The sequence below is a fragment of the Leucopleurus acutus genome (assembly GCF_964270905.1).
Source record: "Leucopleurus acutus genome assembly, chromosome: 2".
Classification (NCBI taxonomy): Eukaryota; Metazoa; Chordata; class Mammalia; order Artiodactyla; family Delphinidae; genus Leucopleurus; species Leucopleurus acutus.
This window is the reverse complement of record NC_139143.1, coordinates 155,619,268-155,641,906: the sequence shown is the minus strand read 5'-3', so window position 1 is coordinate 155,641,906 and position 22,639 is coordinate 155,619,268. Positions and strand designations below refer to the sequence as shown.

Sequence of the window (22,639 nt, the reverse complement as noted above, 5' to 3'; positions counted from 1 at the left end):
ATGAGTGGAAGCTGAAAATGCCTCTTCTTCACTAGTTCTCCTAAAGAGAGTGCCTTTATATAATTGATATAGAGGTGCTGCATAGGGTAGGGGGGCATTGTTTGAGAGGCTGGTTTTTCCAAGATCAGTACAGAAAGGCAAGTGCTATCCACACCTGCTGAATGGAGATAATGAGAAACACTTGGGCAGCTTCGTGGCACCTTGGAACAGTCATACCCTATACAGGAAATAAACTGCCCAAGAAAAAGCCAGGGCGTGGTGAACTACCAGGTCCCTGGATAGCAGTTCCTCATAGCCAGTGTTGGTTCATAGAGGTGAGCACAGAAGTGGGGAGGTGGGCAGGGATTGGCAGAGTGGTTAGCACATGACAGAGTATGGTGCTTACTTCAACATGATTTTTAGGTAGAGACATGTTGACAGTTCCTCCTAAATACCAGCCCCCAGCTGGAAGTTAGACCAAAGAAGTATGGCAGGCTTAGGTTTGAGAATTGTGGTCATAGCGCTAAGGTAAGCACACAGTTTTGTTCAAAGCTTCTGAGCTATAAGTTTACAAGTTATAAGGAACATGTGAAAACTAATAAAGGGATAGAGATAATTCCTACACTGTGAAGGGGTTGGGCATGCTTTGCAGGCTTGGGGGCCTTGTGTATGGACTGTTTAAGGAGCACTGCTCTCCTGAGAACTTCATTTCCGCTTAAGCACACGTATTCCTGGGTTAGCCCCTTGGATGCAGTGTGCAGAGATATATGTGCAAGAGACTTTCAGGCCAGGAGTCCCGTTGCCCTTTGAGAAGTGGGAGCGTTTGGCCGTGCTATCTGTACTGAATGAGTTCAAGCCTTGGGAAAGTTGGGTTAACTTGAATAGGCAGATTGGAGCCTGAGGTGTTCCAAGGAGGGCAGGTTGATGCTAGATCTAAAACAGATGTCTGAGAAGCATAGATGGTTATAGGCAACTTGGGAACAAGGGAGAAACCTCTGGGCTGCCCGTTTTTGCAAAGAGAGAATCACTAAACTAATGGTGGACCTGGAAAAATAACCATATAATGCTAATTGCCTATGCTAGGGGCTGATTTCTTCCCTGAAGGTTATTATCATCTCAACCCTCCTCAGAAGCAAACCTCACAGAGGATTTCTTTTACTTTCCTTGTCCACAGGTAACAGTCCTTTGGACAGCCCCCGGAATTTCTCTCCAAATGCACCTGCTCACTTTTCCTTTGTTCCTGCCCGTAGGTAAGTTGATAGAAAAACTCCTCTGTGACTAACATGTGTGGCATTTGCATGAATGTCAGTTAAATGTCAGCCTCCTCCTTTGAGGCACTTCCCTTCCAAGGTGTTACCTTGGTGTTACCAAGGTGTTACCTTTGATGGTCTACCAGCCGTCAAATTCCTTTCCTGCTTTCCTCGCCCAGGTCATAAACGTCTTGTTCAAGCTTTGCTTTCCAAACACCGTAGGTATTTGTGTTTGAATGTTCAAATGGGCAAGTAGATATTAGAAGTGAATTTATTTTATAATCTTAAGCACAAGCCCCTGGTTTCCTGAGGGTATGTTCGAAAACATTATACTCTTGACTGAAAGCTATCCTAGAGTGATCAATGACAAAATGGGTTCTCCTCCCAGGAGGACCCAAAGTTATACTCTTATTCCTCTAACTCAGGTAGTTCCAGAGAGCTAGAAGAGGCCATTTATGCCTCCCTCCTTGGGGATAAAGAGACTACCAGATCTTCACTTATCCTCCCATGAATTTAGAAAGCTTTGGTGTGTTGCAGAGCCGTGCTTGTATTCCTCACATTTCACTTATTTCTGGAAATGATATCAACTTATCCCTGGCCCATGGTAGCAATCCTGACAGTTCAGCCCATTGCCAGGGTATCACCTGGCCTCTGGAGAAGTAATGAGTTGACATGAGTCAATCCATATACCAAGGCTTCTTTTTTTTTTTTTTTAAATACATTTATTTATTTGTTTATTTTTGGCTATGTTGGGTCTTCATTGCTGCATGTGGACTTTCTCTAGTTGCGGTGAGTGGGGGCTACTCTTCGTTCTGGTGCGTGGGCTTCTCATTGCAGCGGCTTCTCTTGTTGAGGAGCACGGGCTCTAGGCGCACAGGCTTCAGTAGCCGTGGCATGCGGGCTCAGTAGTTGTGGTTCGTGGGCTCTGGAGTGCAGGCTCAGTAGTTGTGGCGCACGGACTTAGTTGCTCCACGGCATGTGGGATCTTCCCAGACCAGGGCTCGAACCTGTGTCCCCTGCATTGACAGGCGGATTCTTAACCACTGCATCACCAGGGAAGTCCCCCAAGACTTCTTACACAAATTATTTACTTTTCAGAACATCTCTAAAATTCTTTCTTGGCAGCGTTCACATTCTTTGACTTTATTTTTTATTTTAAAAATATTCTTGGTTGGAGTCAGTCTTTGGTATTAAGACCTCCAGAAAAATCATGGCTCCAGATTTGGAGCCTCTAATGTTTGGAGAATGATATATACATCTTGAGATCAGAGTCGTAGTAGTAGTACTCCGACTACTTTTTTAAAAGAGATAACAGAAAAAGAACAGATTCCTAATTTAACAGCATTAACTCACTGTTAAAATGGCAACCCAGAAGAAATCCATCCCCTTCTTCTCCAGGATTCTATGCAGCTGAAAAGGTCATGGACGGGTTGGGAAAAGTTTGATGGCTGACTTGGGTGCCCCTCCTGACCCAGTTGCCTTATTCAAAGCAAATATCGACAAGAGTTTGTTCCATGGACTCACCTCTCCTACCCTGTGTAACTTAGTTAGTTAACTAAGGATCCAGATAGGAACACTTACAGTATAGGTATATAATAGATGGATGCATTTGCTTTCCAGCCCAGCTGAAAGTCTAACTTATCTTAGACTTCCTGCCTTGATTGTGTTTGAACTCTAGCCTCAGATTAGGTCTGAGCTGGGACAGTAGGACCTGTGACCGTTCTCTGTAAATGGCATTGAGTCATTTCCCATTCATTCAATAAATATTTACTGAGTACCCAGTAAGCCCAGGCACATGCTGTGTACTTAGTTATATAGTGGGAACCAGACAAAGCCCTAACTTTATAGAAACTTAGTAGACTTAGTAGAGTCTGTGCACTTGTTCCCTTTGAGGGAATGCTGTTCCCTCAGGTCTTCGCTTAGTTAACTCCTTCTTGTCTTTCATTTCTCATCTTAAATGTCAACTCCCCAGAGAGGCCTTCCCTCACCATACAATATAAAGGAGGCCCCTCATCATTCTCCAGCAAACCATCCAGTTTTATTTTCAAACTAGTACTTTTCAATGCCTGATACAGTCACCCCTCGGTATCCAGAGGGGATTGGTTCCAGGACCCTGGTGGATACCAAAGTCTACAGATGTTTAAATCCCTTATATAAAATGGCATAGTATTTGCATATAACCTATGCACATCCTCTTGTATACTTTAAATCATCTCTAGATTACTTATAATAGCTAATACAATGTAAATGATATGTAAATAGTTTTAAATACAGTGTGAATAGTTGCTGGCATGGAGCACATTCAAGTTTGGCTTTGTGGAACTTTCTGGATTTTTTTTCCCCTGAATATTTTTGATTCACTGTTGGTTGAATCTACAGATACAGAACCCATGGATAAGGAGGGCTGACTGTAGTTTCTTATTTGTTTTCTGTTTCCTCTCAACCAGAATCAAAGCACCTTTAATAGAGATGCCTTAATATGTTGAAAATATGTCTGCTAGTATATAATAAGCACTCAGTCGGTGCTTATTGATTGAATGAGTGGTGGGGAAGAATAACGAACAAGCAAACTAACAAATATATGGCTGTAACCTGTGATAAGCACCGTGAAGGGAAAGAAAATGATGCTGCCTAAAAGAGTAGGAAGGGAATGAGGCTGGAGAGTCTGTACTGGGTGGTCATGTAAGGCCTCTTGGAAGGAGTGACTTTTAAGCCAACCTGAAGGATAAGAAGGAGCCTGCCATGTTGGGAGTGAGGATGCAGGTGTGTAGACCAATCCATGCAGAGGGAATAGCATGTTCCATTGGTGTCCTGTGTCTGCATCATTCCCTGGGCTTTAGGAGTAGGATCAGCCAGGGGCTTTGGGACCTGGTATTACCACTGAGATCCACACAGGTCTGTGCTAGGTGGCCTGAAGTTTGAGTCGTATGTGTGGAAGACAGAGCCCCGGCCTGTCCCTTTACCAGACATAGTAGGAAAAGTAGCTAGGTATTGGTGGGTGAGGGGAGGAAGACTTCAACCCTGCGAAACAAGGTACTCAGGAATTGTGTTTCCTATCACTGAAGTTGGGCATGAGCTTTATAGCATCACATTAGTTTGGAATATCACACAAAAGGCAGATTTAATGAAACTGTAGGGATAGACCCATTAGTCACACAATTTCACTACTAACTTACACACATTCATAAACGAAAGGTTTGTCTCTGCCAAGCTAGACCAAATGCCAGGTGTCAAACAGAGCAGTCTCTCTGGTTCCCTTTGATTCTCACTTTAACGTATGTCTTTTCACTACAGCCATGGCCACAGAGCAGACAGGTAATAGCGGACGTGATGGGGAGAGGGGCTGGGAAACTGCTATGCATGGCCAGACAGTATGGTTTGTGGTTTCATGCTTGGTGAGAACTGGCTGTGATGAGTCTTCTCTGAGTGTGGGTATGAACATTTGGCCTTTCATTTCTATCAAAGAGGCCCTAACGGAGCCCCCTCTACCTGCTGGAACCAAGGCTCCGTGCTCATATGTTTAGAAGGCAGGATTTGCTAAATATTTAGTTCCAAGCTTCTGAGCATAGGAACAGGTCACCCTCATTCCCACAACTTTCCTCAGTCACCCAGTGGGATGACCAGGCAGAGGAAATGGAGGCATCCTGTAGTGGCATTTCTGACTCTGGTGGTCCCTGCTCTTCAGTTTACAGAAAAATGGCTGCCATTTTGGTTCCCATTTCTTTATGAAGGAGGAAAAATCACCTGTGGAGAAGTGTATCTGACAAGGGTTTGGGAAATGCCTCCCTGAGTTAGACTAGTCCCATCTTTGCTGAGCTCTGTTTTCCTGGAATTGACTTGCTTCCTTGTGTAGAGCTCTCAGGACCCAAAAGAGAGATCAGAGAGAATATCATGTTTGAGCAGCCTCCTGGACATTTCTTTGCCTCAGAGACTAGGTTCCAGCAGGACCGGCTGCCTGGGTGGCATGAAGTTTGAGTCATGTGCATGTGGCATGGAACCCCCGGCTGTCCCCTTACAGAACATAGTAGGAAAAGCTGCCCGGTATTGGTGGGGGTGGAGAGGAGTGCTTCCAAAAGAGAAGCCCTGGCAAGATTCATTCCTTTTTTTCCTTCTTCCTCTCCATGCCTCCCTGCACCCACCTTTAACTGTGGAGCCTGGAACCATTCATCCAGATCTCTGGGTCTTACTGTTTTCTCTGAAGATTGAGAGTATTGAACTTAACTTCTAAAGGTCCTCCACTGCTAACGTTCTTAGGTTCTGTGGGTCACATCAAAGAAGTTTTTCTATAACTTCAACCAGAGCAGGCTGTACCCCTAAGCTCCACAAGAAAGAACATTTGTGTTACAACACATCCTGTAGTCCAGGAAAGAATCACTTGTCCATGTTATAAAAGCTTCAAACCAGATACTTGCTTGATCTTTCTTCTCTAAAGCAAAGCAGATAACTGTGGTTCTCTGTGATGAGAGCTTCAGAGCACATCCTCTAAAGAGCAGCTGGAAGCCTGCCCCAAAGTCTCATATATGGCCAAGCTATGCCACTTCACTCTTCTTTCATAAGGTTGCTGTCACTCTTTGGCAAACATTCTCAAAGATTGGATTTATGAGTCCTAATGGGTCCTGGGTAGCCTTTGACTATTTGCAATCTATTGATTCATACTCAGACCCAGGTGGTAGTTTCACTTCTTCCTGGTTTTCAACCCAGTGGCCTGGGGAACACCAAAGGACCCTTCACATGGAGCCTTCAAAAAAGGAACTAGCATTTCAGTGGTAGTTCTCTCCTTGTGATGATGCCTTTAGCTGCAGTCCTCTGTCATTGCTTCTCTGTCATTGCTAAAAGTGAATAAGTTGAGAGTGTAAAGATTTTTATTCCAAAACCATAGTATTGCATAACAGATATTCTTATTTAAAGTTATGGACTCCTTTATAGTCAGAGATGTCTGTCTTTGCAGTGGAAAACACACAATAGGCCCCATGTAGGAAAGAGATATGAAAGCATGTGCTGGACTGAGCAGTACTGTCTTGAGACAAGAAAGAGCCTACCAATGAATCAACTGCCCCAAAAAACCTGATGGAAAGACAGGCAGGTCCTGGGCTCAGGGTGGGGTTCGGTAGAAACTGCCTAACTTTGTTTTCTTACATAGGACTGATGGACGGCGCTGGTCTTTGGCCTCTTTGCCTTCTTCAGGCTATGGAACCAACACTCCTAGCTCCACTGTCTCAGTAAGTAGCCAAATCTGTGGCCGTACCTCCTTCACCCTGAGGAAATACTTCCCTACAGGTATTGCTCCCTGTCCCTACAGTGTTGCAAAGTGGTTCTCAACTTTTTCTCCAAAGCCCAACTCAAAGAGGTTGCTTGGGATGAGGCTGAGAGGGATAGAGGTCTGGTGGCCTTTAACAGCCATAGTCAGATCCATTAAATGCCTTTGGAAAGAATTAACCAGCATGTTTCTGAGCGTCAGTTATTCCTAGTGGAGTCAGAAGAGGGCTTGAGGATGGACTTTCGCTTTGCCCACGAGGCCAGGCACAGGCACTCCTAAGCACGGTTCCCTTGCTCCCCTATTTTATTTGTAGAACTGCAACCAAGAGCAAATAACACCACCCCCCACCATGTCACAAAGGCCTGGTAGACCCTCCTCCAACTTTTTCACCTTTTCCTTTCAAAAAAGAAGGGAAGGATGAATGTGATTTGATATTCAAGTTTGATTGTATATCAGCAAAAAAAAAAATATTGGGCCTGTCTCTAAAACTTCTAGTTATGTCTCTTTTAGAGAAGATTTTAGCCTAAAACACAACAAATGTCCTAACTGCCACCATGCACAATTGACCCTAAAATGAGTCTTCCTCATTGAGCAACATTTAATTGAAGCCAGGATGACAAGTTGGCAAGCACGTTCTGTAAAGGGCGCATATTTTAGGCTTTGTAGGCCGCAGACCGGATGACCCGTTTCTCCATGTCTCCCACCATTCTTCAGGTCTTCTCAGCTCAGTTTGTATTCATAAATCCCAAGCAGGTAAAAGAAGTTATCATTTCCTCCCTTGACCTAGATATTACTCTTTTTAAAAATTTTATTATTATTATTTTTTTGGCCACTCTGTGCTGCAAGTGGGATCTTAGTTCCCCAACCAGGGATCAAACCCGTGCCCCCTGCAGTGAAAGCACGGAGTCTTAACCACTGGACCACCAGGAAAGTCCTAGATTTTACTCTTAAATTAATCCAAAGATCTCACTGGTCTTTTGGCAGCTGTTTAGTTTCAGATCTTTCCCTAGTAAATATCCCTTCCCCATAATCCTTTACTCAGGTGATTTTTGAGACCCAAAGTAAGAGTCATGTATTTATTATATATATATTCCTGTTCAATAAGTTTTAATAGACTCAACCCATTGCTCCAGCTTATTTTATTGGAATACCTTAAAATACCAATTTTGCTTCATGTTAGTTGCAGTTGGGTGAGAATACTTTTTGCAGCTTCTATCCAAATCATTTATAAAAATGTGACCAAGACAGAGCCTCATGAAAACCTCCCACTAGCTGTTTACAACTTTATGTACTATAGGATTCCATGAGAGAAGTGTGCACTGTAAGTCAAAAAAATTTTTGATTTCTCACTTGGTATTAAGGCTTACGTGTGGCAACGGTTTTCTTGGTGTGGTACTGCAGCTTTGAGTGTAAGTGAATTTAGACATTTAACCCCAGATCCTTCATCAGTTGGTGAACAGAAATTGAGCCAATAGTGTTAGATTTGCTGCTGCTGTAGCCAGTCTTGTCAGGTAAGGGCAGGAGTTCACTGATCCAGGTGCTGACCAGGGCTGCCATGGCAATGGCTGCATTGGTGGGATGCCTGTAATAGCACAGCTCACTCCCTCAAATTGTCTCTTGTGATTCTGGAATCTCAATCGTTGGGCCATGTTTAGAATTCTTAATTGTTTTCAGGTCAAGTCTAATCTTTGGGTTCTAGATCTAAAAATAATTTTCTTCCCTGCTGGATTTTCTTGCCTATTGGTGTCCCTAGAGCCTGGGCAAAGCCTTCACAGCTGCAGCGAAGCCAGTTGCCCTCTGGGTAGCAGCCTAAAGGAAACATTGCTGAGCCATCCTGGGGCTCTCCCAAGGTGTTGTAGAAGGCAAAACTTATGGGGATGTCATTTGTAGGCTGGGCATACCTAGAACATTTCCTAATAAGCCAGGAAGCATGATTTATTAATTACTTGCCATTCTAACTAGCCAGAAGCTTCACTGAGGGCAAAGGGTCCACGTGGAAGAATCTGCTTTTTGCCACCTAAAGAGGCTCCCTAGGTAGTTGGGGAGCTGTCACACCTCATGAATGTCTGGGTCTGGCCCCCTGCAAGGCTCATGAAGGACAGTAGTATCTTGGCTTCATCTGAACAGAGCTCTGAAGGGTAGAGATGAACGGGATCATGCACAGTGGAGACTCAAGGGAGCAAGGGAAAGCATGCTGGCTGTGGACTGACTTCAGGTTTACGTTGACTGGGGAGCGACTGACCATTTTCAGTCCTTCTCCACTTCTAGACTGCCTTAGACATGTCTTTAATGCTTTTTAAAAATGTTGTCCCCTCTAGTCATCATGCTCCTCGCAGGAAAAGCTGCACCAGTTGCCCTTCCAGCCTACAGCCGATGAGCTGCACTTTCTGACGAAGCATTTCAGCACAGAGAGTGTACCCGATGAAGAAGGACGGCAGTCCCCGGCCCTGCGGCCCCGCTCCCGCAGCCTCAGGTGAGGGTGCTCTCCACCCGCTGCCCTGGTACCCATGGAGTTCAGCTTGTCTGCACAGCCTAGGAGTCAACAGACTTATCCCGTAAAGGGCAGGGTAGTAAATAATTCACACTTTGCAGGCCGTATCGTCTCTGGCAGCTACTTACTCTGCTGTGGTGCAGAATCATCCGCAGACATTATGTAAACTTTATTTATAAAAGCAGCCGGCGGGCCAGATTTGGTCTGCGGGCCGTAGTTTGCCAACCCCTGGCCTAGCACATAGGCACAGCTCAAATGAGTCAAGTGCAGTGAAGCTCAAGCCCTTTGGTATTGGGTACAGCTCAACTCACCATCACAAGAGGTGCCTGAAGATGCTGTCAAGGGGTCCCTCTTTTTCCCTTTGAAAGTAGTTGGCAGTAGAAATGTACTTTGGACTCCATTCAGTAAAAGGAGAGTAATAGTATCATCCATTCTGATGGTTACCTGGCTGCAGAACCCAGAGGCCCAGCATATATAAACTAGGCCAATTAAAAAAGTTGCTTCTGAGGACACTTGAGGCTGACTCGGGGAAGAAGCCCATTGCAGAAGCAGAACTAAATGCCCATCTAAATCTGTCTCATTTCCCTGAATCACCTGGGCTCATCAAACCAAGCAAACCTTAACAGCTGATTTATCTGTGTATTCCATAGATTAAATCAGCTCTTCTCTTTGGCATTAGGTGGTAAATCTGTGCCAGAATTCCAGGTTAAGGGAGAGGGTGGAGAATAAAATGATCATGGCTTTAAGTGATCGAGCTCAGATTTCCAGGGTCCCTGGGAAATAAGAAGTTGGTTCACATGTTCAGGGTGGAGGCCCAGAGGAGCAGTGCCTTCCAGAAAGAATCCCCTCAGGTCATGTTGGCACTGCAAGTGCCAGTGAGCTGAGCCAGACCACAAAGACTGGTTCAAGTTCAGATTGGTGAGAACAATGACTGGGACTGCAGTGCAAAGGGTCAGACATACAAATGAGGGAGTGTGAAGTGTGGAGCCCAGTGTGTTTCTTTGTCTCATACAGAGGAATGTCTGAATCTTGGTGCTCTTCACACTCCACACAGAGACGGGCACCTTTTAGGCCATTTGAGACTGAGAGGACTACAGTACCTCTGGGAAATCCCTGAGGATTACTCTTAAAAAGCTGGGTAATGTGCATTAATGTAGCAGGCAGACCATGGCCTACTGTAGGGAGGAAAGGCAGAAAAGAACGGTTCTGAACATAGCTCAGCTGGGATCACATGTCGGGCACCAAACTGGGCAGGACCCAAATAGCCATTCAGTTGTACGGCTCAAACTCTGAATCCTTTAAGAGGATGTAATCACACATGGGCCAGAGGGGAAGATTTAGATGACCCAGGTTTATGATTCACTACGGGCTGGCTGGACTGGCCTCGTTCATCCCCCAGGTGAGAGCTAAGTTAGCCCCATTGGATGCAGCTTGTTTAGAAAAGATACAGGTATACACTGTCTTCCTTTGGTTGTTTTGGTGGTGGTTTGATTTGATTTGATTCCTAGAACATGCTGGGGTATGCCCAGCCCCACTGGCCAAAGCAAAGAAGACCCAGAGAGTCCTGTTCTGGAGGAAGTGATCCTAGAAGAACCACCAGTGGCCTCAAGAGTGGTCTCCTCCTGTCTAGGCCTTTTCAGGCCCTGGCAGAAGTCTTTGTGAAGGCCAGGCCTCTTACAGGAAGGTAGTCTAGCTCCAGATGGCACACTTTTGAGCTGAACAGTGCTGGCAGCTCCAGGAATAAGAAAGGCTCTGGAACTCAGCACTCCTTAAGGTGGGAGTGTGTGGGTGCTGCAGACAGTGGGTGGGCACGGGCTCTGGGGATGGGCATCTTTCTCCTTGAAGGTTCCCTGGCACTAAAGTAACACAGTTGTTTCCTTCTTATTTAGTCCTGGACGGTCACCAGTTTCCTTTGACAGTGAAATAATAATGATGAATCATGTGTACAAGGAAAGATTCCCCAAGGTAAGGATCCAGTTTAAAGGAGACTGGTAACGCCTCTGAGGATGCCACCTCCAGCCAGCCCCAGTGGGAAGACTGGGGGTGGGGGAGTCGCCAGAGGCAATCTGGAAGGAGATCAGGGAGGCGCCAGGAGGAGGAGGACACAAGCATGAGGGCTTTCAGACTGCTGGAGAAGAGGAAGGCAGCAGAGGACTTTGAGTTTGGGGATCGTACTTGCAGAGCCTCTATTTCTCCACTCCCCAGAGAAAGGGGTATCCAGAGGGAAATGTCGAAAACATATCCCACTGTATATTAGTGGGAAGGAAAGAGCAGAGACCTTGTTTCTGACCGTGCACATCAGGATCCATGAGTCGGGGTCCCCCAGAAGGAGATTTGCCCTCTGAGAGCACCTTCACTTAATGCAGATTTCTAAAGCAGCACTCCCATTACCAAGCACAAACAGAGCTATGCTGGAAATTTCCTCTGGCAGGAAGTTGGCCAGAGAGAGCAGTAGGGTGGGAGACAGCTCAGAGTTGCTATTCACATTTGGACTTGTGTTTTCAAGCAGGGAAATGCTGAGGGAGGAAGGTAGGTTACTGTCCTGAGATGGTTGAGAAATGGTCTTCACAACTGCAGTTTGACTGTAAACCTCCTTGTATGTGGAACGAGGGCCTTGTTTTCCATTTGCATTTCTTTTGAACACCACACGCCTAAACACTCTGACCTGGCTTTCTAATGATAGGCCCTGTTCCTGCAGAACACAGCCAGTTCTGTCCGAGAGAGAAGCAGGGCCTGACGGAGGCTCCCTCTCCATGACAACAGCGAGAATGGGGTCTTCAAGCCTCTTTCTTCATCCTCCATCCAGACCCCCGGCTCTACCTGTTCATCTGTATCTAGGGTCTGCGATGTGTGGTTCCCTGCTCCTCCGAGAGTGTCCTTTTTCGAGCCTCGAGTAGTCTCCTGGGCACACACGGGTGGCTTAGGGAAAAAGTGCGAAGCCCTTGTGCTTTCCCTCTTGACATTCACAGTGAAGCAGAGCAGTGAGGAGGAGCTCAGACTCTGGAACCAGGCCGACTGGGTTCAAGTTGGCTTCTACCGTTTATTAGCTTCATGACCCTGGGCAGATTTTTTAACTTCTCTGAGCTTCATTTGCCTCATCTGTAATCTGAGATAATAAGAGTATCTATCTCATAGGGAGTTTGTGAAGATTAGTGAACATTAAGCTTTTCTAACTGTGCCCAGGACATAGTTAGCGCTCAGTAAGTGTTAGCTGTTATTTCTTTGCTGCCCTGTGGTCTGCACTTTCTAGCCTTCAAATGGGCACTGGAGAGTAAGAGCAAGGAAGAGGGGCAGAATGAACAGCTAGGAAATCATTCTGTTGTGCCTTGCTTCTTCATAAAAAAGTTTGGGTGTGTATAGTGTTTAGAAATGCACCTCGCGTGTTTCCTCCTCCTCTTCCTCCTTGTGTATTAGGTGTTGTATTGTTATCCTAGCATTGCACGTTTGTATGTAAGATGAACTCGTGTTAGAAAAAGCATGTTAAGATTCCTTCCATTCCCTCTTCTCTTTCACCTCCCCTCCTCTCCCTCTCTCCCTACCACATCGCTACACCATAAATATGTGTGTGTGTGTTTGTGTGTGTGTGTATATATATACACACACATATATATACATATACAAACACCCACTTAAACACACACTGAAAATCAGAAATCACCACCTGGTGGCAAAGGAAAGAAAGCCAAGCCCTAGATAGGCAGCTAGGAACTTGTTAGCTGATGTATATTTGTCATTTTGACATTCCTGTGCAGTTAGGTCCCCAAGAGGCTTCTGAGCCAGACCTCATGCCGCTCTGCTGGGGATCCAGGTCCGTGAGCAGGCAGGTTCACACCTTCAGTAAACACTCTCTGAACATCTGCTTAGCTCGGTTGGGTCCTAACTTCAAGTAAGAGGATCCTGAGATAAATCAAACTCCCACTGACTTGAAGAAGTTCCCAGTCTGGAGAAAGATTTAGAAACCAGGAGTGTCCACACTCCAAGTTTATACAGTTGGGAGGTCCAGTGGAAGCACAGAGGAAAGGAAACCCTAGTTTTCCTGGAGGAATCAAAGACTTCCCAGAGGAAAGGTGATGCTTGAACTGAGATTAGAAGGAGTAGTAGGAGTTTGCCAGGCAGGCTTGGCAGGTGAAAAAGCTACACACAGGGAACAGCATAAATGGACAAAGGCATGAGATAGCATGATAAAGGAACAACAGAACCTCAGTGTCCTTAGAGCAAGAGAATGTGCCGTTCAAGGAGTGGGGAGGTGGACAAGGCCAGGTGAGAGAGGGCCTTGACTGTAATGTTTTGACTTGACTTGAAGGTGACGTTTCACGTCTCCAGTCATCAGGTTCCCCAAATGCAACATCAGGAAACCAGGATCACAGAACCCATCCTTAGGCTCTGACCAGGCCCTTCAGGCTTAGCTCCGGCCGAGCTGGATCAGAAGGGAAGAGTCACTTGTCCTGCTTTGATTTGCAGGCCACCGCACAAATGGAAGAGCATCTAGCAGAGTTCATTTCCTCCAACACTCCAGACAACGTGTTGCCCTTGGCAGACGGAACCTTGAGCTTTATTCATCATCAGGTGATTGAGATGGCCCGAGACTGCCTGGATAAATCTCGGAGTGGCCTCATTACCTCACACTACTTCTATGAACTTCAAGAGAATTTAGAGAAGCTTCTGCAAGATGTGAGTGTCCTTGTTCTGCAACTCTGGTGAATCCGTATAGTAGTGGTTTTTAGTCCCAAGCTAAGATGAAGGCAGTCATGGTGTTCCCAGCCTGCTTGCCACCTCCCTGCTGGTATGTGGGACGCACCCCACATGTGCTGCTGCTGCTGGGCTTTGGTTCCTCCTCAGTCCCCTACATTTCTCCGAGAAGCCTGTTCGGTGTCAGAACTCAGTGCTGTGATTCCTTTCCTTTTCTAATACCAATTACTCTTCCCGAGGCTCCAACGTAGTGTTCATAAATATTTGCCTAGGAGATTTGTAACCCAGAGCCAAAAAGAGGTCCTAGTGGCTGTAGTGGGCTCTCTTTTGGTAGACATACTGGTGTAAGCAGAACCTTGAGACTGCTTCTCCTCAGTCGAGGAAAAACAGTCCCGAGGACGGCACCATGGGTTTATCCGTTTGCTGATATTCTGTTTGCGTAGCAGAAGTTCTCCAGCAGGGACTGATGTGTTTAGAGACCTGATCCTCCCCAGTGTAAAAAGTCTCTGGGCAAAGTAATCCAGAGCCCATTGAGTTCTTCTCGCTGCTTCGTGCTCCGCTCTTCGCTTTCCTCTCTGCCTCTCTGATAGGGTGATCGGACGCCTTCCCACTCAGACTACAGTTGCCCATATCACACCATTAGTACAGCTTAGGGGAGGGGAGATGTGCTGTCTCTTCGGGGCTCTTCATGTCACTAGAATATTTCCCAGTCCAGACCCCTGTTACCTCCAGACGTGTGCCTTCATGCTTTTGTAGGACCAACTGAGCTGAGAGCCCAGGCTAATGGGCTCAAAGGACTCCGGTGTGTTAGTCCAGAAATTAGGAGCAGGAAGTTGTTTGTTTGTTTTTTTAATTTAGGAAACAGTTTAATCTAGAGAAAGGATGACTAAAGATGGTCACGATTAGTGCTGTCAAATAATGGGAGTTTTATCATATGTAATATGTGGCAGCTTCTCTGTCCCCTAAAAGGCATACTTGCCCAGTGGACAAGAGTTACAGTAAGAAAGGTTTTGATTTAATAGATGAAAAAGTTCTTCCTTCTACAAAAATGTCTTTTTCTGATTTCAAAAGTAATACTTAAATTTAAACATTGCAGAAATATGAGTTTAAAAAGCTGAAGTCCCATGAAACATCACTGGCGGCTGTTTGTTTCTGTTCAAGAATAACTTTCTAACAGTTCTCCGACAATACGTAGGAATCAGGGATTGAGGCATCAGATAAATCAACTAGAGTGACTTCCAGGGTTGCTTGTACATCTAAGATGGATCTTCTGAAATGCTCAAGCCAGAGCTTTGCCCAAAACCTTCAGGTATTTCCCAGATGCATTGCCTCTGGCAGTGGGAAGAGCACTGAACATGGAGCCCGTGCATTCATATGTTCTCTCATTTGCTAGGCCCTGGGAATGCAGAGAAGAAGTTCAGTGCCGGTTCTGGCTCAAGGAATTTGCTGTTGACTGGGGTTTACAGACCCATCAATATGTATTACAGTAAAAATAATAGCTGTCAATTATCGAAGTATACTGTATGCCAGACACCACACTGAGTGCTCTATATGAAGTATCTCACTTTTGTTTATTATAGTAAGTGTGATTGATGAGCACTAAACAGAGATCAGTTCTGAGCACAGAGGAGGATGTGCTGACTCTGCATGGAGAGTTCAGGAAAAGCTGAGTCTCAATGAGTAGGTAGGAGTTCACTGGATCTAGAAAGCAGTATAAACAACCTTTCAGAGGTGTGGAGGAACTTGGTTCATTTCAGGAATTGCAGGTAAAGTAGTTTGGCATGACTAGAGTGAAGGATGTCTGCAGGGAAACCCTGGTAGATGAATTTGCTAGGCACTACATTGTCTAATTTAATCTTCATAATAACATTGTAAGGAAGGTATTATTATTATTCTCTAAATATGCAGATGAGGAAACCAAACCTTAAAAGGGCCAAGTTAGCCCAAGGTAACTCATTTCTTGAGTAGCAGAGCTAGCACCCAAACCCAGGTTACTTATTCCAGAGCCTATACACTTGCAAATACTTAGTCAATACACTTGCAAATACTTAGTCAGTAAGCATTGACATCTGCTATATAAGAGGCACCTGTGCTAGGCGACACAGCCTGTCTACTTACAAGGCCCTACAGTGTACCTGTAGAGACAGACAATTAATTATAAAACAACATGCTAGTACCATGTGCTGTGAGCAAACAGCTAGGAAAACATAGAAAAAGGAGCTGTTACTTCTTGTTCTTCGTGTGTGTGTGTGTGTGTGTGTGTGTGTGTGTGTGTGTGTGTGTGTGTGTGCAGGGGACTTAGATGAGGCTTCACAAAGTTGATATTTGAGCTGCGTGTTAAAAGAATGAACAAGATTTCATCAAGTGCCCAGCCTCTCTTTTCATTGCATAACCAGTTTTTTTTAATGGTCTTCATTTGCTTGTATTTCTTTCCTTACAACCTGTTCACTATTCAGTCTCTTGCCTTCTACTTTCCCTTCCCATTATTCCACTGAAACATTTCAGGCAAAAGTCACCAAAGAACTAACTGGCCGGTTGCCAAATGCTGTGACCTCTCTCAGTCCTCACCTTCCTTCACCTGTCTACAGAGGTTTCCACAGTGAATACCTCTCTTTGATCTTTTCTCCTCCCCAGTTGTCATGACACTGTTCTCTCCAGTCTTGTGGTCTTGCTGCCCCTTCACAAGTTTTCTTAAATGCTGGTGTTTCGAGGGGCACCTTCCTGAGCATCCGTGCTCCTCATTCTCCTTTCTTCACTCTCTGATCGGCCCTGTCAGCTCCTGTGTCTTCAGTTGTCATCCATCTGCTAATGGGCCTTTGCTCCCCACTGTTCTTCTGAGCTCCGGATCAGTGGCCCCAGCTGCTGATTGGACTCCTCCACCGTACTTTCCACATCGGTTAGTATTCTTTGTTGCAAGTGGTAGAGAACCAACTCAGAGCAGTTTATGCAGGAAAGGGAAACTAATTATAAAGATTGAAAGGGTATCTTAGAGAATTGAAGACAGGAATGCAACCAGGCCTTAAGAAGGGACCAGAACCAGAAACGAGAGCCTGTGGAAAGCCCAGGAACCATTCGTCTTCCTTCTCTCAGCTCTGTTTCTCTCTCTTTGGTAGGTATGGTCATCCTTTTCACCCAAGAGCGAATTATACAGTTCTGTCATGCTGATATTAATGGTTGTCGTTCCACCCATTTTTAAGTTCCTAGGGGAAAAAAAAAATGTAAAAGAAAAAGCGGGGTGGGGGGACTTCACTGGTAGTCCAGTGGTTAAGACTCCGTGCTCCCAGTGCAGGGGGCATGGGTTCAGTCCCTGGTCAGGGAACAAAGATCTTGCATGCTGCATGGTACGGCCAAAAATTAAAAAAAAATCAAAAAAAGTAAGTTCCTAGGAAAGTAGTCCACTCTGGTCAGCTATCGGAGGTGGGAGGGAAAGTGCAGCCACACCAGACAAATGTGGCTCCAGGAGTCAGAGCAGTTTCCAAGAAGGGAGAGTCTCTGGGGCTGAGCCAATGCCTACGAAAGTATCTAGTATAGGTACCTCAAACTTTCCAAGTCCGAAGCAGAACTTTTCCACCTACCTGCTTTCTCTTTAAAACCAAAGGGAATATGTTCTCTACCTATCCTCACCTAAACTGTGTATTTTTTTATACTGTCTATTTCATTTATGGGTTCAATGGAATTTCCGTAAAATTGTCGTTGTACATCTTCCCATCTGTTCCTGCCTCTTCCACCCCTCAGGGCTGCTCGGAGATGGCCCAGTCTGTCCATTTCCCTCCATTCTTACTGCCTTGGCTTATTATGCCTTTTTCATCTGCACTGTTGCAGTAGCCTGCTGGTGGGTTTCCCTGCTTTTAGGCTTGCCCTCCTTAGTGCACCATCCACACTACAGCCAAAGAGATCTCTCTAAAATCCCTTCTGGTCACATCACTCTCCTGCTTTGAGGTCTTTCTATTCCTTACAGTCTGTCTGTGGTGGAAAGTGAGCATCAGTGAAGGCTCCATTGGGAGTTACATCTTGAGCTGGGGTCTGGAGGGTAAGTGAAGCCTGCTGGATGGAGCAGCAGGTAAAGCTGCGTGTCTTTGTGACATTCCTCGGCGTCATGTAGTGTTCCTCAGCTCATGTGGTTCCTGGTGAGCAGCCTGTCCCCCCTCATCACGGCCCACTGGCCCTCTCTAAGGTCTTTACTTTGCAGCACCCTCTGTACTACAGAGGGTACACCCTCTGTACCCTCTGGCAGAGTAGGCTCTGCCCAGCCCAGTCCTGCTTCACTCAGCCATGTTGGGCCGGTGGATTGCTTAAGTATCCTTTGTCTTCTCTACAGGCTCATGAGCGCTCAGAGAGTTCAGAAGTGGCTTTTGTGATGCAGCTGGTGAAAAAACTGATGATTGTCATTGCCCGCCCTGCTCGTCTCCTGGAATGCCTGGTGAGTGGGCTCTCGGGAGGTTGGGGGGGGTGGGTGGCTGGAGGGGAGGGAACGGGGGCTGTAGAGGAAGTATTCTGCTAACAGCAGAACTGTGGGGGTACCCACTGCCATTTCTGCTGCTGAAATCCTTGTTTAAATATGACACGCAAGCAAGTCCCTGTGAGGAAAAGTGGTTGCTCCTGAGAAGTGTGGCAGGGAGGGGTGCTCGTCTGCCCAGCCCACACTGAGCAGGCCCCAGGTCAATGGGGACCCTGGGGGTGAGGAGCACAGGCCAGTTTCGTTTGCACAAGTTGAGTCCACCCTTCATTTGATCATTCAGTGACACTACTGAGTACCTGCGTCATTCTAGACACTGGAGATACAGGCGTAAGTAAAGCAGGGTCCCTGATCCTACGATGCCTCCTCTGCAGTAGAGTTAGATTTCGTCTTTTAGTGCCTTAAGTATGAGGCATGGAGACATGCAAATAATAATTATGATACTGGAAGAAGTTTGCAGCCAAGGGAAGTACAAGGTGCAACGGGGACATGGGGAAGGAAGTGCTCTAGTCCTCCTTGGGATGAACAGAGATGGACATTCAGTGAAGGCTCCCTGGGGAATGTGAAGCTTAGTCAGCTACTTGCAGGATAATTATGAGTTTGCCAGGGGAGAGCCCTCAGAAAAGGCATTTGATGGAGTACAGGGTGTGTCTGAAGTGTTGGTGAGGGATAAACTGGGAGGTGGGCCATGACAGGACCATGGAGAGTGTTGGGTTCTTGGCTCCGGAGTTTGCATTTATCCTTAAGGCTACTTGGAGCCATCAGAAAGTTTAGGTAAGAATATGACATGGTCAGATTTACTTTTTTAAACTAATTTTATAGAGGTATAATTTACATACAATCAAATATATCCCATTTGAGTATACAGTTCAATGAGTTTTAACAAATATACACCTGTCTAATCACTGCCACAGTTAAGATGGAAAACATTTCTCCCGTCTTAGCAAATTCCCTTGTGCTCCTTTGCAATCAGTCCCTTTCCCCTGCCCATCTTACCTCCCACTCCAGGCAACCACTTATCTGCTCTTTCACTATGGATAAGTTTGCCTTTTGTACAGTTTCATATAAATTAAATCATATAGTATGTTCTGACTTCTTTCACTCAGCATAATGTTTTTGAGAGTCATACATGTTATTGCATGTATCAGTAATTGGTTCCTATTTACTTCTGAGTAACACTCCATCAGATTTACTCCTAAGAAAGATGACGCTGGCTGCAACATGGATAGTGAATTGGAAGAGAAGGCAGGATGAGCCAGGGACAACCTTGCAGAGGCACTTAAAGCCGTTCATGTGACGGAGAGGAGCGCCCAGAACTAGGACAGTGGTGGGAGGACAGAGCAGAAGAGTTGGGTAGAGGCGGGTTTCTGAAGTAGACATTCTGACTAGACAGGGACTGAGGATGAAGAAGAAGGTAAAAGGACTTCCAGTCTGGGTTAGATTGTATCCACATAGGTAGTGGTAGAGTTCTCCAAACCCGTGAGACCAGAGGTAAAGAAAGTAGTGGAGGCTGGGGTCGTGGTGAACAGAGGCCTCTCCCTCAAGGACATGAAGTCCATGGTTAAACAGGGGCTTGGAGTTAGGCCTGGGTTTGCGTGCTGATTTTCTCTTTCTTCCTACCTCTGTGGTCATGGTCAAGTCTGTGCATCTCTGTGAGCCTTGATTTCCTCACCAAGGTCACAGAGCTGTCTCCAGGGTTTCGCCCATACTGGCACTTAGTAGGCACTCAGTCAATGGGGCCCTCGTTATTATGTGCTCCAGGCAGACAAGGACTTCTGTGCTGTGTCCACAAGGCTCTCCAGCCCCCAGCACACAGGGGTTTGCTCAGTAGATGTCTGAAGGCATGTGTGTGCACCGCCAGGGCTGTGAAGCGTGATTGAAGGTGTGCCAGGACTGCCCCTCTTCACTGGGTGTGGGAACACACCTGACAGTGCCGTGTCCGGCTGGCACAAGGCTTTGGACCAGGCGAATAGGCAGAGCTCTCTGGAAACCAAATGCTCTGGTTCTTATTGCTGTAAAGACAGCAAACGCTTAGGATGTCCAATCTGGAGGTGACCTGTAAGACAGCTTTGTCCCCATTGGTTCCTGAATCATGATGTTTCTTGGGATTCAGGGGTAGGGGTGTCCATCACAAAGAGGAAGTCTTCCTGTCATCCTACTCTGGGTATATGCCGTAAAACCAAAGAGACCAGCAGCCTGCTTTTGTAGCCCTCACCACTGACTACCTCTCTCCCCGGTACAGGAGTTTGACCCTGAAGAGTTCTACCACCTGTTAGAAGCAGCTGAGGGCCACGCCAAAGAGGGACAAGGGATTAAATGTGACATTCCCCGCTACATCGTTAGCCAACTGGGCCTCACACGGGATCCCCTAGAGGGTGAGCATGCGGCCTGGTGGCTGCAAAGAGGCCACACAGCCTACAAGCTCTAACAGCAGGGAAGCCACTTGGAGAAGAAGCTTAGTTGGACAGGGACACAACACAGCATCAGAGGCCCGAGGGCTATAGGAAAAACTCTGTGTTCTCTGTCATAAAACAGCCCCTCCTTCAGGATTGTCCACATCTGCCTTATATAACCCAAGCTGGATTGCCTTGGGCCCACCTGCGTTGGATTTAGAGCCTAAGATCAAAAGGTCATCACAGAGGGCCACAATCACATTTTCAAAAATGGTCACCTCTTCTGCATGCTTGCCTCTCCTGCTGCCACCTCACAAGTCCTCCTGTGTCTTTGGGGTGGTCCCAACTCAGGGCTTCAGAAGATAATGCCATTCTCTGGGCCTTCACACTGAGCCCCTCCTGAACCATGGGCTTCCGAATCCCTAGTCTCTAGTTGTCCCACTCCTGCCTTTCCTGCTTCCCAACCTCATCTGGCAAAGCAGAGTCTTGACCAGCAGGATGGGGGCCAGCTATCAGACAGCCCAGCTTTGGGCCCTGTTTTCAGGCATTGTCCCAAGTTTGAGGGAAGCTTTGTAGAATTTGCCAGGCCTTTTGAATGGTACTGGACTTCTAGAAATAGGGGTGGCAATATTATTTGACAAACAAGTCTAAAAGCTGTGACTGCACTAAGGATAGAGCCACAGGACCGCCTCCCAGCCTGATGCAGGAAGCATTAATGCCTTCCCTACATGCATCTGTCGTGTGATGTGAATGGACTGCTGAGATGTCTTGACATTGCCACGCACACTTTTCTCTTGTGTCCTTGCTTTGTTTCTAGAAATGGCCCAGTTGAGCAGCTATGACAGTCCTGACACTCCAGAGACAGATGATTCAGTCGAGGTAAAGACCCTGAGCTCCTGCCTCAATCCTGGACCCGGGGCCCTGTGAAGCAAAGGGCTGTGAATTCTCTCTAAGAGACTGTCTGAAGGAGGGATGGCGGAGTGGGTGATCGCTTACACTGTCTGAGAGGTCATTCAGTTCCTGGGGAAGAATGGGCAGGAGGCCATGGCAGGGCTAAGAGCTGAGCAGATGCTGGGGCTGCAGCTTCCCCCCAGATGTGAGCTCTGAGAAGCATTCCTGGCTCCTGCCCTTTCCCATGTCTTCCAGGGCCGTGGGGCATCTCTGACATCTAAAAAGACACCCTCTGAAGAGGACTTCGAAACCATTAAGCTCATCAGCAATGGCGCCTATGGGTAAAGGCAGGGGTCAGGGTGTGGCCGGGACTGGAGCTAAGTCAGCCCTGGGGCTCTTCCTTCCGGAAGTGAATGATGCCTAATCCTCTGAGCACCAGATGCCTCAGGATGGACCTGTCCCTCCCCGAAGCCTCCAGGAGAGGCAAGAGCCCAGTTTCCTCTGATACCTGAGTGTGGTTCCTTTCCCAGGAAAGAGTCCCTCTCCTCTTGGCGGCACTTCTGCTCTCACTGAGCTCTGAGGAGGGGTTGAGCTGTGTCCTCAGGTCTTGGTATATCAGGAAATTGAAGAGCTCCCTGGGCAGGTGCTCAGATCCTTCTCATTGATAAGCGCCCCCTGCTCCTTTGTTCTGTGCATTGATAAGGTGTGAGAGGAAGCAGTTTGACCACCCAAGCTCGCAGTGGAGGAGAGCACAGCTCAGGGGCTGAGGGCCTTGGGGTACGGATGGGCTTTGTTTCCAGGGCCGTATTCCTGGTGCGGCACAAGTCCACCCGGCAGCGCTTTGCCGTGAAGAAGATCAACAAGCAGAACCTGATCCTACGGAACCAGATCCAGCAGGCCTTTGTGGAGCGTGACATACTGACTTTTGCTGAGAACCCCTTTGTGGTCAGCATGTTCTGCTCCTTTGAGACCAAGCGCCACCTGTGCATGGTGATGGAGTATGTTGAAGGTACTGGGGAAAAGGTGGCCTGGCTTGGGGGCCACGGCATAATCTGAGACAGCCCTGAGCAGGGACCAACAGCTTGTGTAGGCGTGAAGTTTCAGGGCCCAGCTTCCCAACCTCTCTTTGGCCTTGGTTTCTGCCTTAGGATCTCAGAGACCATTTGGCCATGGTGGGCACAAGGTGTCGTGCCCCTCCCAGGGAGAGGCTTCTGGAGCAGTAGCTGCCATGAG

General features: G+C 46.8%; 1 protein-coding gene across 5 annotated transcripts in view; it reads left to right on the top strand.

Moving 5' to 3' along the window:
- Positions 1-22,639, top strand: part of MAST2 (microtubule associated serine/threonine kinase 2) — a gene marked incomplete at both ends in the record, with an annotated part of 203,511 nt that overhangs the window by 170,435 nt on the left and 10,437 nt on the right. For 3 of the 5 annotated variants that reach the window (XM_082833897.1, XM_082833894.1, XM_082833896.1), the window contains 11 exons: positions 1,154-1,229; positions 4,524-4,544; positions 6,370-6,448; positions 8,805-8,959; positions 10,867-10,942; positions 13,439-13,648; positions 17,985-18,086; positions 20,365-20,497; positions 21,333-21,394; positions 21,662-21,747; positions 22,207-22,415. In XM_082833897.1, the coding sequence (XP_082690023.1) occupies positions 1,154-1,229; positions 4,524-4,544; positions 6,370-6,448; positions 8,805-8,959; positions 10,867-10,942; positions 13,439-13,648; positions 17,985-18,086; positions 20,365-20,497; positions 21,333-21,394; positions 21,662-21,747; positions 22,207-22,415 (1,209 nt within the window). The remainder of the gene's footprint in view (positions 1-1,153; positions 1,230-4,523; positions 4,545-6,369; positions 6,449-8,804; positions 8,960-10,866; positions 10,943-13,438; positions 13,649-17,984; positions 18,087-20,364; positions 20,498-21,332; positions 21,395-21,661; positions 21,748-22,206; positions 22,416-22,639) is intronic. The other 2 variants (XM_082833898.1, XM_082833895.1) reach the window with 1 other exon arrangement.